The 17,033-nt window shown below is 34.9% G+C and overlaps 1 protein-coding gene across 3 annotated transcripts in view; it reads left to right on the top strand.

Annotated features, from left to right (window-relative positions):
- Positions 1–17,033, top strand: part of TTC13 (tetratricopeptide repeat domain 13) — a 43,206-nt gene that overhangs the window by 13,387 nt on the left and 12,786 nt on the right. For all 3 annotated transcript variants that reach the window (XM_050894547.1, XM_050894549.1, XM_050894548.1), the window contains 10 exons: positions 226–318; positions 1,429–1,545; positions 2,379–2,489; positions 4,922–5,004; positions 8,299–8,440; positions 9,785–9,959; positions 10,381–10,537; positions 11,660–11,790; positions 12,138–12,270; positions 12,772–12,864. In XM_050894547.1, coding sequence (XP_050750504.1) covers positions 226–318; positions 1,429–1,545; positions 2,379–2,489; positions 4,922–5,004; positions 8,299–8,440; positions 9,785–9,959; positions 10,381–10,537; positions 11,660–11,790; positions 12,138–12,270; positions 12,772–12,864 — 1,235 coding nt within the window. The remainder of the gene's footprint in view (positions 1–225; positions 319–1,428; positions 1,546–2,378; positions 2,490–4,921; positions 5,005–8,298; positions 8,441–9,784; positions 9,960–10,380; positions 10,538–11,659; positions 11,791–12,137; positions 12,271–12,771; positions 12,865–17,033) is intronic.

Here is a 17,033-nt window from a genome sequence, read left to right as displayed (position 1 = left end):
TACAAGCAAACTTTATTTTTCTTGTTTATAGCAGATAGGTGGGTTTTTTTTTTTCAGGTATTTGTAGAATACTGCATCTTAATGTTATTAGCAGAAGTGTGAAGGGCTTTAATGTAAACTGATACACTTTCAGAAACTTAGCCAATCTAGTTGTCCTTCAGTCTTCAGAGTATATTACTCTAAGCATGCACAGTTGTTTACCTTGTTTAATTTTCTCCTTTTCAGGATATGAAAAATGCTGAACTTGCTCTCTTTGAGCTCAGTAGGGTGATTAGTCTAGAACCAGATCATCCTGAAGTATTCGAACAGCGAGCAGAAGTGAGCATTTTTTGTCTCTTTTCAGATTTTTGGAGAAGTTGCAATAACACAGTGTTTTCAAGTATTTCTTCACTGGTTTAATGACTAAAGCTCTTATCTGTGTTTTCCTGTGAACATTCCTCCTTTCTTTTAAAATATACGTATTTGCTCTCAAACCGTGTAATTTGTGAAATGTGTATTTTTAAAATGAAACATACACCATATGGAGTTACTATAGCTAAGAGAATAGCATATATTATGTCTAAGTAGTTTTTGACATACTATATAGCAAGATCATGTGTGGATTTGTTTTTTTTTAATATAATGAATCAAAATATCACTTGAACCTTACTGTTTGCACTTAGTGTCACCTTAGTAAATTTATTGTTAGGAGTTAGGACTAGTTGGTAAAATGCCAAACTTGTAAAGAATGAGTTTTTAATCAAATGTTTTGGTTTTGTATTTGTGCATAAGTTAAATATCATTCAGATACACAGACACTTTTCGTTTTGAAAATCATGTTTTGTTTTGCCAATTAAATTACAGAAAATGGATTTCAAGAAGCAGCTTTGTAGACAAATCAAAAGCATAAATATTTATTAAAGTCACCATACTGTATAATAACTGCCATAATATGAAATTATAATTCACAATTTTCATGTTTTTAATGATTTGTTAATATATTTTTTTAATAATTTTGATCTAAAAATGTGAAAGACATTCAAATAATTGGAAAATAGACCATTTTCCATTGGGGGAATATTTTGTCAAATAAAAAGGTTTATGAGAATACTTTAATTACATTTTCAGTTGAATGTGTTGAAATAACTTGAAATAGAGTATTTTGCTTTGGCTGACTTGTTTTTATTTGGAATACTAGGTTTCTGCAAATGTTATTGGTGATGTTCACGTACACTGGTAGTTTTTTGGAGAAAAATGCTTTCAGATTTTCCCTTTGATAGGGGTTTAAAAGCAATGAGTACTGAAATTTGTAGTAGAACTTTCCAGCCTGTTCTAGCAAACACAGTTACTCTGTTACAGCTGAACATGAAAAAGAATAATCTTCATATTTCTAAAACAAATCTATTCAGGCTATTTGCTCTAAACTATGTTTTTGTTTTATACTCTTAGATATTGTCCCCACTAGGACGAATCAGTGAAGCATTATCTGATCTCACCAAAGCTATTCAGCTACAACCATCAGCACGTCTCTATAGGCACAGAGGTACCCTTTACTTCATATCTGAGGTTAGTGGATTTTGGGGATTCTGTTTGGTTTTGTTTGTGGGGATGTTGTTGATTATTTTGTTGTTTGTGCCCGTTGTTACTTTTGTTCAAGAGCTTTTTTCCTATTTAAATTAAAAAACAAAATAACAACAAAAGCCCTGATTTTCCTGTAGTTGACTTTCTGACAGTTCAGAGGTATTCTTCAAGTATTTCATCTGCATATCTATTTAATGCAGAGAATCAGAGGGCAAGTACTTTTCATGCACATCTCAGATTGTTTTGTGCGTTTGAGGAGTAGGGTATGGATAAAGAATTTGACTTGATTTATAACCTACAGCTGCATTTAAGTACTATTGTTAAATGCAAGTCTAAAAAGGAAAACAGTTATGGCCAAGGCAGTAACTGCCCTATATACTTAAAAAAAAAAAAAAAAAACCCACCACACAACAAACAAACAAACCCTACAAAAATGCTAACATCCTGTTTTGCTGTGTAATCTGTGTGTGTTGTTCTTATGCTTTAATGTAAAACAAGTAACTTTATCTTCAAAGATTGTGTGAATACTGAGTAGCTGATTTCCCACTTTATTATTCTGATTTCACTCTGTTTCCAGCTATTTTTCCACTTACTTTACTACATTTTATATAACACTTGCCAAAAAAGTTGGAATTGTATTGTGCATTCCTTATTCTTTGATATTTTGACTGGCAGTTGACAATCATTCCTGCTTAGCCCCGAGACTGCCTTCATCTATTAAACAAAATTCTGTTGTTTACTTTTATGAAAATAAAAGTATGTATTCCTCTTTATTTGTATGGTGTTTCCTCTGTCGTCTAAAATCTGCTTTATCACAGGATTATGCAACAGCCCATGAAGATTTTCAGCACTCATTGGAACTGAACAAAAATCAGCCTATAGCTATGCTTTATAAAGGCTTAACCTTTTTTCACAGAGGACTTTTGAAGGTAAAGTTATGTTAAGTAATACTTCATATAGAACAATACACTATTTGAAGTTACTTCTGTAAAATAGTAGAAATATCATAGGTGTTGATATACGTATTTTCTCTCCCATAAGGAAGACTTTTTAAGGCAAAAGAGTGCAAGCAAAATGAAAAGGTGCCATTGCTGACTGTAATACTTCATGGTATGACATGTAAATACTGCTGGTCTTGCTGGTTCTTGGTAAATCAGTAATAACTGATGTGTTTATGGAGTGCTTTGAAAGGTGTTTGTATTTGGCACCTCTGCTAATATCTGTATGGTTATATTTAAAATGTCTTTCCATGAAATAGAAACTCCCTAGGTTTTGTGAAGGGGAAAGGGATGAAGAGGAAAATAATTTTAAGTTCTTCCTCGAATGAGCTAGAAGATAATCAAGGAAACTGCTGATAGAGCGCCCTGCATCTGTGCATGTGTATTTCAGTTATATGTTGATTCTGAAATGCTCATATCTAAATTGAGGGAACAGAGTTGCTCCCTCAGATTCTAAAATCAGCAGGGAAGTAAGTTCTTCCCATGCTTTTTTTGATGTTTCACCATTTCTGACTCAAAACTTCTCTATGTTTTAGATGTAGTAATATTACACCTGTTTCTTGCTTCTAAAGTATTTAGAGATACTGCTGCAGTTTTTCTGAGGGGAGAGTATTAGACAAGTTGTGTGAAATCCTCAGTTTGGAAAGTGAGGGTGCAACTATGTGATTCCTAAATTCCAACAGAGTGGAAGCTTTTTTTTTTTTTTTAACGTCTGCTAAGAGCTTGGGATTCATTAAGGGTTGTAGGAAGAAATCCTGACAGAACCTGGAGACAACCCAGGACTCCTGAGTTTCAGTCCAGTATTTTTCATAGGCAATCACTGCACCTTTTTTTTGTTTGGTTGGTTTTTTTAGCAAACAGGCTACTTCTCCATTTTCTTAGTACCCAAGCTGGTATTTTTTCCCACTCTCTCAGTGTATGCTGTGAGAACTTCAGGCTGTCATTGAACTTACTGTCTGTATCTTACTGCAGTCAAATGAGTTACTTGCAAATTATAGTCTGATTGAATTTCTGATTTTTGGTGTAGGCAGCAGAAAGCCTAGAAAGTGATGGTGGAAATATAACTCACAAGGACAAATAATGTCTCAATTTGCAAAATAGAAGCAATGTTTTCTTCTTTCTGATATGCAGATCAATACATTTCTGCACCACCACCTCCTTCCCCCCAATTTCTTTTCTCAAAGGAAGTGTCTTCCCTCTTGAATATTCAAGTTCTGAGAGATTGTGACTGAGTGGCTTTTCATCCCCAGGTATACCTTAGCTTCAAGTCAGGTTCAGACTGCCTCTTAAAGGAAGGCTATACACATCATCTGTTAGGTTTTACCAGGCTTGCTGAAAACTGAGATTTGGGGTGAGGGTGGCAGAGTGTTTGAGTGAAAAGAGATTGTTGCTTTTGTATCATTGCTTTTGAGAATAATCTTCCTGGATTTAAAACTTATCTAGAGGACATGAGCCTATCAGTAATGGTAGGTGATTATCTTATAATTTTGTTCAGTAGATATTTTTGTGTGTGTTGTAGTGCTTGGAATATATTTGATAGTTTTTCTGAATAAGAATCTCTAAATTGAAGATACTAATGATTCTTTTCTTACAGCATTTAATTTCTTGCACTATAGACTTCAAGATACTTTTCAGGCATTCCTTCATAATATGAAGTAGTTGATTATTCCATCCTTAATTCTAAGTCTCGGTACTGCATTTGCCAATTTATATAGCCAGTCCAGTGTAAAAACTTGAGTTCTTTATCAAATCCTTTGAAGAGGAATTTGTTTGAATGTACGCATATAATTATTTTTAACTATTTTATTTTTATTACATTGTATTCCTCACAGCAGCAGTACATGCTATTGTGTGAAGATGATCACTTATTCTGTAATCCCTCAAGAGAGTTTTAAGTTTGCTAAGCGTGCAACTAACATAGAATGCAATAAAACAATGAAAGGTGGAGTACAGATTTGAAGGAGTCTTTTGGACTGCAAAAATTAAGAGGTGCATTATGAGTGAAGAAGGAAGACTGTAAGGAGAGACTGCTTTGCCTTAGGGACCAGACTCAGCTTTGAAAGCAAATTCTGAAGGGATTTAATCTCTGAATTCTATTACAATGCTAAAAGAATCACTCATTCCCATAGCATATTAGACAAAGGAATTCCAGCTAAATCTGTCATGACTGTAAAGAATGTTGCAATATTTCATTTGTTATATGATGATTATTATTCTATAAATTTTGTAATAAATTCATGCCTTGTTTGTTCCTCCAAAGGTTTTGACAAATAACTGTAAATCTGTGGCTAGTAACTACTGAGGATGCTAAAATTAAACGAATGCAGTAAGTGACAAATTTTTCTGTTGGTCTCTTTCTGTAGGAAGCCATTGAATCGTTCAAAGAAGCTCTGAAGCAGAAAGCAGACTTTATAGATGCATATAAAAGTCTGGGACAAGCCTACAGGTAATTTCATTCAGAAATAGTTTTAAAGTCTGTTTTCTATCTGATTTTGTTCTTTAAAATGCGCTCTTCAAGTTTTACAGGTTTGTTACAAAACTCTGTGGAATCATATGTGTATTTGGTAGCTTCTACAGCCAGTATGGCTATGTCAGGATATGTTCAATATAAATAATTTCTAGATTTGCTTTGTATTTTTAATTCAGTCTCCAGTAGCTCTTTGAGTCTCCAAGACTCAAAGATTAGGTAAATGGCAGATTTCAGTAAGATGTGTTTTAGGTATGCTAAATGATTTTTAAATGATGGAAATGTTTAATATGAACTGTTGATTAATATGCTCATTAGTTGCTGTCTGAGATTATTGTGCTACTTATATTCATGAAAAACTCATTGCATAGTGCATATCATTTTATAGAACTGCTAGATCCTATATCAATTAATCTCTCACCAAAGAGATTTACAGTTCTGAGAATTTAGCTAATTTCCTGTCTAGGGGATTTTTAATATAGACAAGTCGTTTCTCACCTATTACTCAAATACTTAAAAAAGCAATCTCTATTTAGTAAGGTAACTAGTCACTTTTAAAGATAAAATAATTTATAGTTGAATAAAATGTATTACTTTAAAGGTGGTCTGCAGATAATTATGAAGGAGAAAAGTACATATAGCTTGTATATAACAAGACAAGAACATAAAATAGTCAGCAACCGAATATCTCTGCCCATTGTAGTTCTTTTCCCAACCTGCTGTGTCTTGTCAGCTTTTTATTTTCAATTTTACATTTTTATTTTTGGAAAGCACTAATCTACACTATAGATGCTGCTGCAACATAAATGGCTTTTGTGTAGCAAGGGTTAAGTTGGGTAGGGTTGGTGTGCAAGCATTACATGATCATGTGCTTTTTTTCTTCAGGCTTTATGCTTCCTTCAGCATACAAAACATGCAATATTCACTGAAGGCAGTGTCAATTAAATATTTTTTTTGTTATTTTTTGCTATGTGGACTTGTGCCTTATTTACCACAGTATCTAAATTCTGAACTCAATGTAGAATCACTAATTTCCTCATGAATTTTTCTGTGGTACTTGTTATTGTGATGTGTAAGTACTTTCAAGGTGCTAAATAATAGTCCGTAATTTAGCCTGGAAGATGGGCAGTTGCCTTCTTACATTTCCAATAAATGCTTTAACTTTTTTATTTTGTATTTGGATGTGGGACTGCCTCTCTAGTTGATCAGCTGTTCTACCCTGTGCCCAAGAAACCTTAATCTGAAGAAGTTTTATTTTGAAGGAGGGAAAAAAGCAAGTCTTAAAATGTCTCATTTTGTACTTGTTGTGGTTTAACCCCAGCTGGCAACTAAGCACCACACAGCTGCTTGCTCACTCCCCCCGTGTCGGGATGGGGGAGATAATCGGAAGGGTAAAAGTGAGAAAACTCGTGGGCTGAGATAAAGACAGTTTCAATAGGTAAAGCAAAAGCCATGCACGCAAGCAAAGCAAAACAAGGAATTCATTCACCACTTCCCATCGGCAGGCAGGTGTTCAGCCATCTCCAGGAAAGCAGGGCTCCGTCATGCGTAATGGTTACTTGGGAAGACAAACGCCATAATTCTGAACGTCCCCCCCTTCCTTCTTCTTCCCCCCAGCTTTATATGCTGAGCATGACATCCTATGGTATGGAATATCCCTTTGGTCAGCTGGGGTCAGCTGTCCCGGCTGTGTCCCCTCCCAACTTCTTGTGCACCCCCAGCCTCCTCGCTGGTGGGGTGAGAAGCAGAAAAGGCCTTGACTCTGAGTAAGCACTGCTCAGCAATAACGAAAACATCCCTGGATTATCAACACTGTTTTCAGCACAAATCCAAAACATAGCCCCATACCAGCTACTATGAAGAAAATTAACTCTATCCCAGCCAAAACCAGCACATTCAAGTGCATTGTTGTTTTACAAAGCAAAAGTCACTTAACCAGAGTATTCCTAATCCACTTAAATTTGTTGCTTTTATTCCCTCTCACTGTCCCCTGCCTCCAAAAGTTCTTTGATCCTCTGGAAATAATAAGGGAAGGAATATACAGAAATCTACCTCTTTTTTTTTTTTTTTTTTTTTTTTTTTTAAAGAACTTAATGTACAAAGCACACTTACTGTTGACTCTTCTAAATGCTCAGCAGTTAGAGAAGGCCTGAAGTTGAACTGAATATTGTTTAAAAACTGAGGACACTGTAACTAGTGGCAAACTATGAAAAGTCTGAATTACTTTCCCATGAACACTCAGGTCTTAAAACAGGCAGAAATAATAATCTCATTTCTCCAGGGCACTGTTAACTTCAGCTGTCAAATTCTTCTTTCTTTCTAAAATCTTGTATTTTAAGTTCACGCTTTCTTCTGCGTCAAGTTTCAAATAAAATGCTTAAAAATACCTTTTAAAGAATTCTTTTTATAGTGGAAGTAGACAATTCTGAGTGATTTGTCCTTCTGTACAACATGAGTTATAGCATTTTACCTATTAATTCCTGCTTCAAATCTAGTGACTTTGGTGTTTGCGCGTTTATTTGAAACTGAAGAGCTGTGGTTAACCACTGTTCTGTCTAAAAATTCTTTTCGGCAAATGTATTTAAAACTAGTAAATCTTGTTTGTTTTTTCTAGCGTTGCTCTTATTTGGATTAATTTCATCTAATATAATTTCATGTGGAAAGAATTTCATGATCTTAAAAGTGTACTGGATAAAAAAAACTGTGTACTATTTCTATCTTAATTTTTTTCATGATAGTTTCTCTGTGGCTATTTTTACTAAAAGCTGTCCTGCACATGCAGTAATTTCAGTCAATACGTTTTTAGTTAGTTTCAGCTTTCAAACACCATATGCTTTCTTCTATTCAGCATTGAAGTAGTTAGTATATTTTTAAAAACGTGTTTATATTTATAAGTTAAAAAGACCTGTCATAGATAGTGTTTTCCAAGAATGCTTTCTGTGGAAGTTTTGTTTCTTTTAGTTTCTGAAGAAATACCGTAGGTATGTGTTTTTATGGTTTATGTCCGCTGGGGATTGTGAAGATTTGTGGTCTTGTGGGGTTGTATTTCGGAGTACGCATTTCTGGGAGTGAAAAACTCTGTGCAGCTGTTCTGTTATTACCACTGAAGAACAGTTGCAGAATTACTGCTTTTGTTAAAGAAATTTTCCATTAATACTGTGTTCCTCTTTAATGATATCCCCTTTGGAAGCGTTAAAACAACTTCTAACAAGTAATTTTGTTGTCACTGTTGCCTTCTGTATTCTTCACTTTACACTTTGTGGAATCGCCTAGAGAACTTGGCAACTTCGATGCTGCTACAGAGAGCTTCCAGAAGGCTTTGCTCCTAAATCAAAATCATGTTCAGACATTACAGCTCAAAGGAATGATGCTTTATCATCATGGTAGCTTAGATGAAGCACTAAAGAATTTTAAGGTAAGCAGGCCCTAAGTAAATACAAAATTAAAATGTTTTAACAAGGACTAGTATTCAACAGGTGCAATAAAATGAACAGATGTCAAAGGCTTTCATTCTGAATGTGTATGTGCATTTGAACTAAAATTATTTTTTTGTGAAGTCTGTCTTAAAAGATGTATAAAACCTTACAGTTTTTAATTAAAAATTGAATTTTGCTAAAACTAAGATACTTCCTCTAACTGTTTTATGAATTTCTAAAACCAAGCTCTGGGTGAAATGTGTTTTTTTTGTTGTTGTTGTTTTTTTTTTTAAACTGGTAATTGTGTTCTTGCTAATATTTTAGTTTGGATTGAAACCTAAAGTTTTTTTCACATCTGACGGAAGAAGGAATGTAGTCTTCTTTGCAATTTTAAGCTTAAAATAAGCATACAAAGTTCCAATATTTATCTAATTTTTCTGAGGCATTTTCTTTGTTTTGAAAAACTCAGAATATGTTGCGATTCATTGAGCTTGTAAAAATGGGTGTGTTTCCATAGGTAAACAAAATTTTGCCTCTCTCCATTGGCATTAGTGGAGATTAAATGGCCTCATTTTGTAGACAGAACAATAAACGCATATGTTAATCATATGTCTATATCCTTAGAACAAGGAATGAAATAAGATGTGGAAACAATTACATCCCTTTCTGAATGAGTGTGTGCTTATCCCAAGGACAACACTTTATGTGCATTATTACGTATTCACCTTCTATAACACAATTTGTAGATACTGGTGTAATTGAAAAGATATTTCAACTTCTAAGAAGAAGATGCTCTTCTAATGATGTGTAATTGCTAGAACAATCAGAGCATTGATTTTGAATGATAAATATGAATTTGCTATGTGTTTAACATATAGTAAATAGTTCACTAACATAATGAAGTGTACTAATGCAAGAACTAGCAAAGATATGGATGGAAGAAACGGCACAATATATATGTCGAACTAGCCAAAAATGACTTGTTACTAATATTGTCAGGAGTATGTTTTGTCTAATTTCATTCAACTAATGTTGAAACTTCTGTAGTGCTCATATCATTAGAGCAAACGTGATCTATTTTCATAACAATTAAAGTGTGATCAAAAGCACATTTGCACTGGCAGTTCCTTCCCCCCCCCCTTAATGAAGCTGAAAATATTTTTTTCTTACATTTGCTAGCAGTTTAAGTGCTCAGCATCATTTGAAAGAAAATTGTGATGGAAGTGGATCTTAATAATCAGTAAATCTTTTCATGCAGGTCTTCTGACCAAACAGGTTAGTTTATTTGAAGATACTCATTCTCTCTCTTGCTTTATGGATGCTTTGTTCCTTTAATCTCCTAGAGATGTCTACAGCTAGAACCATACAATGAAGTATGCCAGTACATGAAAGGTCTCAGCCATGTTGCAATGGGACAGTTTTATGAAGGCATAAAAGCTCAGACTAAAGTTATGTTAAATGATCCACTACCAGGTCAGAAGGCCAGCCCAGAATATCTGAAAGTGAAATACCTCCGAGGTAAGTTGGCATTGTTTTAATTTTTTTTATTTACTTAAATCCTTTGAGAACCATAAAAGTGCAAGCATGCTTGTAGTTACGGCCATTTTAAAGAAACCATCATGCATTCTCATGAGCACTGTTGAGTCTGTCTGTTTAAAAAAAGTACACTGATTCTTATTTGTTCATACAGTTAAAAACTAGGACCACAAATGAAATATACGTTTCTGTCTAATGGTAAAGAGTGTTGTGATACTTAGTTGAAATAGACCTATTTCTGTCTTGGAAATTAGCTAATAGCAAAATTAAATTATCTAAGAGTAATGACTTATTGAAGTCATGTTGGATAACTGACAAACATATAATCTGGTTTTTGTTTTTATGTAATTACATAAGTAGGCTGATTATGCAAACAGTATTAAATTTTATTTCTTTCCTCCAGAGTATTCTAGATACTTGCATGCGCATTTGGATACCCCTCTTACAGAGTATAATATTGATATAGATCTTCCTGGAAATTTCAAGGACCACTGGGCCAAAAACCTTCCTTTTCTTATAGAAAATTATGAAGAACAGCCAGGGTTACAGCCACATATAAAGTGAGTAATTTTTTTTTAAAGCCTACTCCAAATTATTTTTTCAGTTTGACTTTTTAAAGTGCTGGTCCAAGGCATTATAACAGCATGTTTAATACTATGTGAAGGTGGAATTCCACTGAGTGTATAAATCCTTTTCAAAATCATAGGGATTGGAGTTGGTTTAGCTCATAAAAGAGGAAGAATGAAACTTAGGATGATTTTCTTCACTTCTGTCTTCACATAATCAATAATATTCACATAATGTTGTTTCATATTCTATGGCCTTACTGATTAACTATTCTGTTTTTTTTTCTTGCAGTTAATGTTAAGGAGTTGATAAGTTTGAGATGCTCAGTGTAGCGTTATGTAGCACCCTTATTACAGTTTCTTGTTGTGTGTTAAGTTTTTGTTTTGTTATAGGTGTAATTTCCTAGATACTTAATAGAGTTCTAATTGCAGCTGGGTTTCACTGGGAAAAAATATTCTCTGGAGTAATTTAGATAACCAGTATTTTAGAAGGAGGGTGATTTCAGTCAACAAAGCAGGGGATTTATTAGAATAGGCTTCAAAAATATATAGCTAAAGGAAAGATAGCAGTTTCTCCTGCTGTAAACTAGTTTCTGGATATATTTTCATGTATTCACTTTATGTAAAAAAAAAATGCTGAGTTAAAAATGTATGGCTTTTGTGTATATGGAATAGAATCTACCTTTTTAGCACAAGAAGCTTTTACAGAATTAAGGGAGAAGTTACGTAATAAGGCTTCTGGTTTCTATACATACTCTTTTCTTAGTGTTAATGTTCCTCAGGGTGAGTGTAACATTGAAGGATAATGTATTATCTGTGAACTTCATTTAGTGTCACTTATTATGAGCAAGTCTGAAGGTGAAATACTGGTTGTGACAGTAATAAGATCTGCCATTGAATTCAGTAAGACCAGGATTTCCTTTGAGATATTGAGTGTAACTGCCATGTACTGTGTATGTTCAGTGGGGTAGGAGGAGGAATGAGTGGTGTTTACACTGCTTTTAAGTATTTCTCACACAAATGGTATTGATTATCAGACAAACAAATCTGTGTTTTACAACTTTCAGGACTTTTGTTGCCAAGTTATATCTGATGCATGTTTTTCTCTTCTGTAAGAGATGTGTTATTTCAGAATTTTGAAAGCTATAAGCCTGATGTGCAAGAACTCATATGTGTAGCTGATCATCTGGGTTCCATGATGCAGTATGAGACACCAGGATTTCTTCCAAATAAAAGAATACATAGAGGTATACTGAAAATGCTCTGTAAATTTCAGTGGAAAGAAAAAAAAAAATCCATGTGGTGATAATTTAATGCTATACCTTTGCTATCTGCAAATTAGTTTTATACTCTGTTCCTTTCAAATGATAAAAAGTTTAAAATGAAAATAATAATTATGTCAGCAGTTTCTTGACCTGATTGGGGACTAGAAATCATGATCTCCCAGATTTTATTGATGTTGGCAATTCTTTTCCTGTAAATACATCGCTTTCCTGCTTCAGTTTTCCTGTCTGTACAAAAACGAGTGTTTGGCTCTGATTGGTTTTCTGTTTCTGTTGTTGTTTGTCCCTCTCTCCTCCTCGCCCACTGCCAGCAATGGGATTGGCCACTCTAGAAGTAATGCAAGCTGTGCAGCGGACTTGGGCAAACTCAAAAGTTCGGATGAATGGGAAAACCAGACTGATGCAGTGGAGAGATATGTTTGATATTGCTGTGAAGTGGCGAAGGTAATGGTAAAAGAAGAGAGAGAACAAGCCTTATGTTGGTTGTAATAATGATGCATACTTCAGTTAACCAAAGCGCTGAAGTCACAGAGGAGAAAACGAACACTTGCTAGCACTCTGTAACTAGAAAGTGTTCTGATAAGAGAAGAATGGTTTAGGTACAAGGAGTACACTTCTGAAAATACTCCATTTCTCTTCTTTTTTAAAAGAGGGAGAGAGTTGGGAATAGCATTTTCTGGTTGAGGCAAAGCTGTGAAAGACCATAGGATACCTTGCAGCTTAGGCTAACAAAAACTAACAGTTTCAAACCCCAGCAACATAAAATGCTTATGAGTTGGGTTTTTTCTTATGAAAATCGTACATGCGTTTCAATAAAAAGTTCCTTTTTTGTGATCTCTGAATTCTAGCTTTTCCCTAAAATTATTCTGTGTGTGAACAAAGCTCAATTAAAAATATTACATGGAGTGAAACGTGTGCCAATATTAATGTCCTTTGTCTTTGTAGGATAGCTGACCCTGACCAGCCTGTGCTTTGGTTGGACCAAATGCCTGCTCGAAGCCTTAGCAGAGGTTTCAATAATCACATTAACTTAATCAGGTATGAGAGTTTTACCAAACAGCCTTTCCCCACACACTGAGGGATTGTACCCAAACTTACTGGCGGTTCATGAAACAGCATATTACAGTATTGAATGTATATGTCCTTATTATTTTGCTTTAATATTTATTTTATGTTTTCTAATGGAACATTTGGGGTTTGTGCACCTCAAATTTTCCCTCATGACATTTCCTCTTTTTCCTGAATTTCAATTGTACAACTGAGTTATAGCAAGATCTAACTAGGATGCAGATGATGCATATTTTTACGTGCTGTTTTTAATTCCCAAATGATCTAATTTTTACATATAAGGAAAAGTTCATCACAGTTGTAATTTTTGCAAATGCTGCTTCTCAAAGACAGTGACAGCAGTAATGAAACAATGCTGTTCTATTAGCTTTAATACCAGTTTACAATAGAGAGGAAAAACATAGTTCTTTTAGTTGTTTTCAAAGCAGGCCAAAGTAAAGCAAAAATGACAAAGTAAGTAACCTGTGAAAGGTAACAGTTGCACTTTCAAACAAAGGTAAAATTTAAAAGATTCAACCACTGTTGTACGTTCCATCTTCTCCCATGCTGCAAGACTCAGTATTGTAGTCATGACAGTGCTACCTCCCATGAAGTGGTAGAATTGTGAGAGACTCAATGTGGCAACATCACTGTCAATCACAGGAGCAGAGTGTGTTTGTGTAAGTAAATATGCAGCCAGGTTTCATCTTATTTCCCTCCCTGCCCCCCCCGCCATGGGAAGTATTGAATCTTTGATCTGTCATTCTGCTTTTATATTTATTTCTTTCTTTTTTGAGAATCTGTGTGGAAAAAGGAGGATAAGGGAAACAAAGTCTTCTCAAGAATTATTTCAGGCAGAGAAAACCAGTGATATTCTAATGTTCACATAGAGAGGCTAATGAGAATTTGTCCACGCTGCTCTTTCCAGTTTCTGGAATGAACCCTGTAGCAGCCTCGGCTTTACTTTAGGGAGTGGTTACAATGTAGCGTTAAACTCCAATGCAGATCAGTAGTCGCTTTGCAGGATGTGCTGCTTCTTGAACAGTCAAGCTCAGGCTTCTGTCTTCCCTCAAGCCTAGTGTTACATTTGGGCTCCAAGCTCTGTCCATCTTTGTTGCTGCATTTCTCTCTTCTCACACGTACGATGCGGCAGAAACCGCAACCATCTGTACTTTGAGACAAGGATGCATTTCATACTTCATCTGTTTCTTCCTGTTTTTATTTTAAATGGGAGAGTAAAAGCTTAATTTCTAGGTGATCTTTGCTGGCAGAAGGGCATTCATGTAACAACACTTGATTACCATGCTGAAAATAACATTGAACATTTAATCTGGGGAGATGTGTCCCTGTACAGGATCTCTGTGTCAGCAACTCTGTTTTTCACTGGCCAAAGTACTTTACTTGTTTTTCTCTCATCAGAGAATGCTAGCAAAACTCATGATTTACTGTTCCAGCTGTTGTGGTGATTTCACAGAAATCTGAAGTAAGCTTCATGAACATTCAGAATGGTAGGCCCACAGTGAATCTAATTCTAACCTTTTGGTTTTGGCTCAGCCTTGACTTTTGGGGATCTCATCAGCATTTTGGTTGTACTTTTTAGATAGCTAGGTAGTGGCTCTGAAAATTATTGATCTGGCACTTTTTTGGAAGGAACAATAGATTTGAAGCAGCCTAAATACCACTGCCTTAAGAGTTGATCATACTTTAGTACTGGATGATGAGTGCATCCTTTTTGATTCTGGAAACCCGTACTTGTTTGATCATTCTGCATCCCAAGTAATAGCTGCTTTCATTGGTCAGTTTTCCGTAGTGATTTGTTTCTGCTTTTGGATTCACTCCCAATGATTTCACATGAGGTGAAGGATAAAAGAAAGAAATATATTAAGTGCTAATAGTTTTTTTTTATTTATTTTATTTTACTTTTGAAGCGTGTTCTAGTCAATTATGATTTCTAAATGACAATTTACTCTTAATGGATTATACAGATCTGTATAATCTCCTTCTTGCTTTACTCAACTGTAAAATGGCTGCTGATTGAAGATATTAATAGGCTACACAGCTAACACCTTTTTGTTGATAATTGAGATCACTTTATGGTCTTTTGACTGTTTTTCAGGAAGACATACATTGCTTTATATTTGGCTTACGATTTGAAAGTTATTCTCATAACTGTATGACTAAGGCTGAATTCTTTATAGCATGGCTACGTGAAAACCAGGTGTAACAGTAGATTATTTAGGTTGACAAATGGCAGCCTTCATGATTATTAAATATGCAAAGATATAAGTTATTCAGTCAAATAAGAAGTGTAACAATAGCAGTTGGGTGTTCTTTTAGTATTCGTAACAGATCCAGTCATGCTGAGCTCAAGCTGTCTCTAGGTTTTCTTTGATCTAAATTGTACACCAGTAATTTCTGTGTGCAAAAATATTTGGATTAGGTATCTGTTAACCTAATCTTTTTCTTTACTCGGAATTCTTTGCATTTAAAGTCCATTGTTGTTCAGTGATTCCTGTCAAATGAGTCTTGGCACGGAGGCACTAGCATTCAGTGGCTGCTGGATTAAAGATTCTTTTCCAGAGTGGCAAAATGTTTGGAGAGTGTCAGAAAACAAAAACTTTTTGTTTGTTTGTTTTAAGTCAATTTGGGGACTTTTTGTTAAAGGTGTATAAGAAACATCTTGCACTTCACGATATTTGATAGACTTCCAGATCTTAACATTCTCAAGATGCAAGTATATCGGCTGTCACTACTTCGTGGGTCTATAGACAAGTGCGACTTTGGTTTATCTCTTTCTGTCTTAAATGATCAAAGCTACCAAGTTTCATTTAAAATAGAGAAAATGTTTTTGAAGGCTTATGTTATTTTCATAGGCAAAACAAGGATTAGGGATCAGCTAAACATTAATGATATACTGAATATTATTATAAAAAAGATGAAGACACTCTCTGGAAGACTGCTACTTTTGAATTCTTGGTGGTAGTGTTTATTACACAAGGAGAAAGAGTGGGTATAAACACAAAGCACTTTTGACCACCCACCAGAAGTCTTTTCTTGGTACTAGTGCTTCTAGATGGCCTTACAGAATGATAGGTCTGGTTTGGATGTATTTTCCAAGATGCCACTAAAGAAAGATCCAGTTCCTTATACTGACACGCTTCTGCCTGTTGTACAGATGTTTTGTTAATACAGATGGAAAATGATGGGACGTACAACAAGGGCAAATTATGTATATAGATTTGTCTTCATCCTTCTGCTTTCCCTGCCTCCCTTTCCTATGTGCAGATACGTATATGTGTTCTAATTCTGTTCAGTTTTTAAAGACTGATTCTGCCATTATTCTGAGGCTAGGCCTACTAAAGTGTGAGGCTGTTGAGTGAGACATTAGACAGGGACTTAAGCTGCTAAAAATCACTTAGAGTGGAAAAAAAGCCAGGTGTACACATCTTCCTGTGATTGACAGTGGTTTTGCTTCCTCAGAGGGCGATAACGTTTGCTTTATAAAATCTTGTTTTGTAGACTGGGAGAAGAGGAAGGACTCCTACAAATGCAATAATGGTATGTAATTTTTCCTCTGAGTGGTTATAATCCTAGCAGGTTTTTACCAAGTTTTTAATGTATATTTTTTTCCTTAGTAGTCCAATGGAAAAAAGAACACCCTTTTGATGTTTTTGTAACTGTTAGGAGTCAAAGCAAAATTATTTCAATAGAGAAACATAGGTGAATGAGGAAAAATGTATGTGGACTGTCAGAGCAGATCAGCATATATATTGGCAAATATGTAAACTGGAGATCATTGGTTCTCAAATCAATGTGCAGACTGGGAATTCTCTCCTAGTTCTGCAATATCTACAAGTGTAAATAACTGTCTAAGAAAGATTATATCCATGTACAAATTGGTAATTATCACATAGATAAGATTTACTGGACATGGGCACACTGAAAAATGGGGAAATATGCATGAAATGTAGTTTATCAGAGAACACCACCACTAATGATACATGAGCTTTTTCAAGTTCACTATGGAATCTATATTCAAAATGGGGGATGGGCAATTCACCACATCAGACAAACCTCTAGTTCTTTCCTTTAATTTACAAAGCATCTGTGGATATAATTCTGCCAAATATTAATGAGTAATATTTGTGTCTTAGCCCTGG

This window comes from Gymnogyps californianus, chromosome 3, assembly GCF_018139145.2.
Source record: "Gymnogyps californianus isolate 813 chromosome 3, ASM1813914v2, whole genome shotgun sequence".
In the NCBI taxonomy this organism is placed as follows: domain Eukaryota; kingdom Metazoa; phylum Chordata; class Aves; order Accipitriformes; family Cathartidae; genus Gymnogyps; species Gymnogyps californianus.
This window is presented reverse-complemented; position numbering and strand designations above follow the sequence as displayed.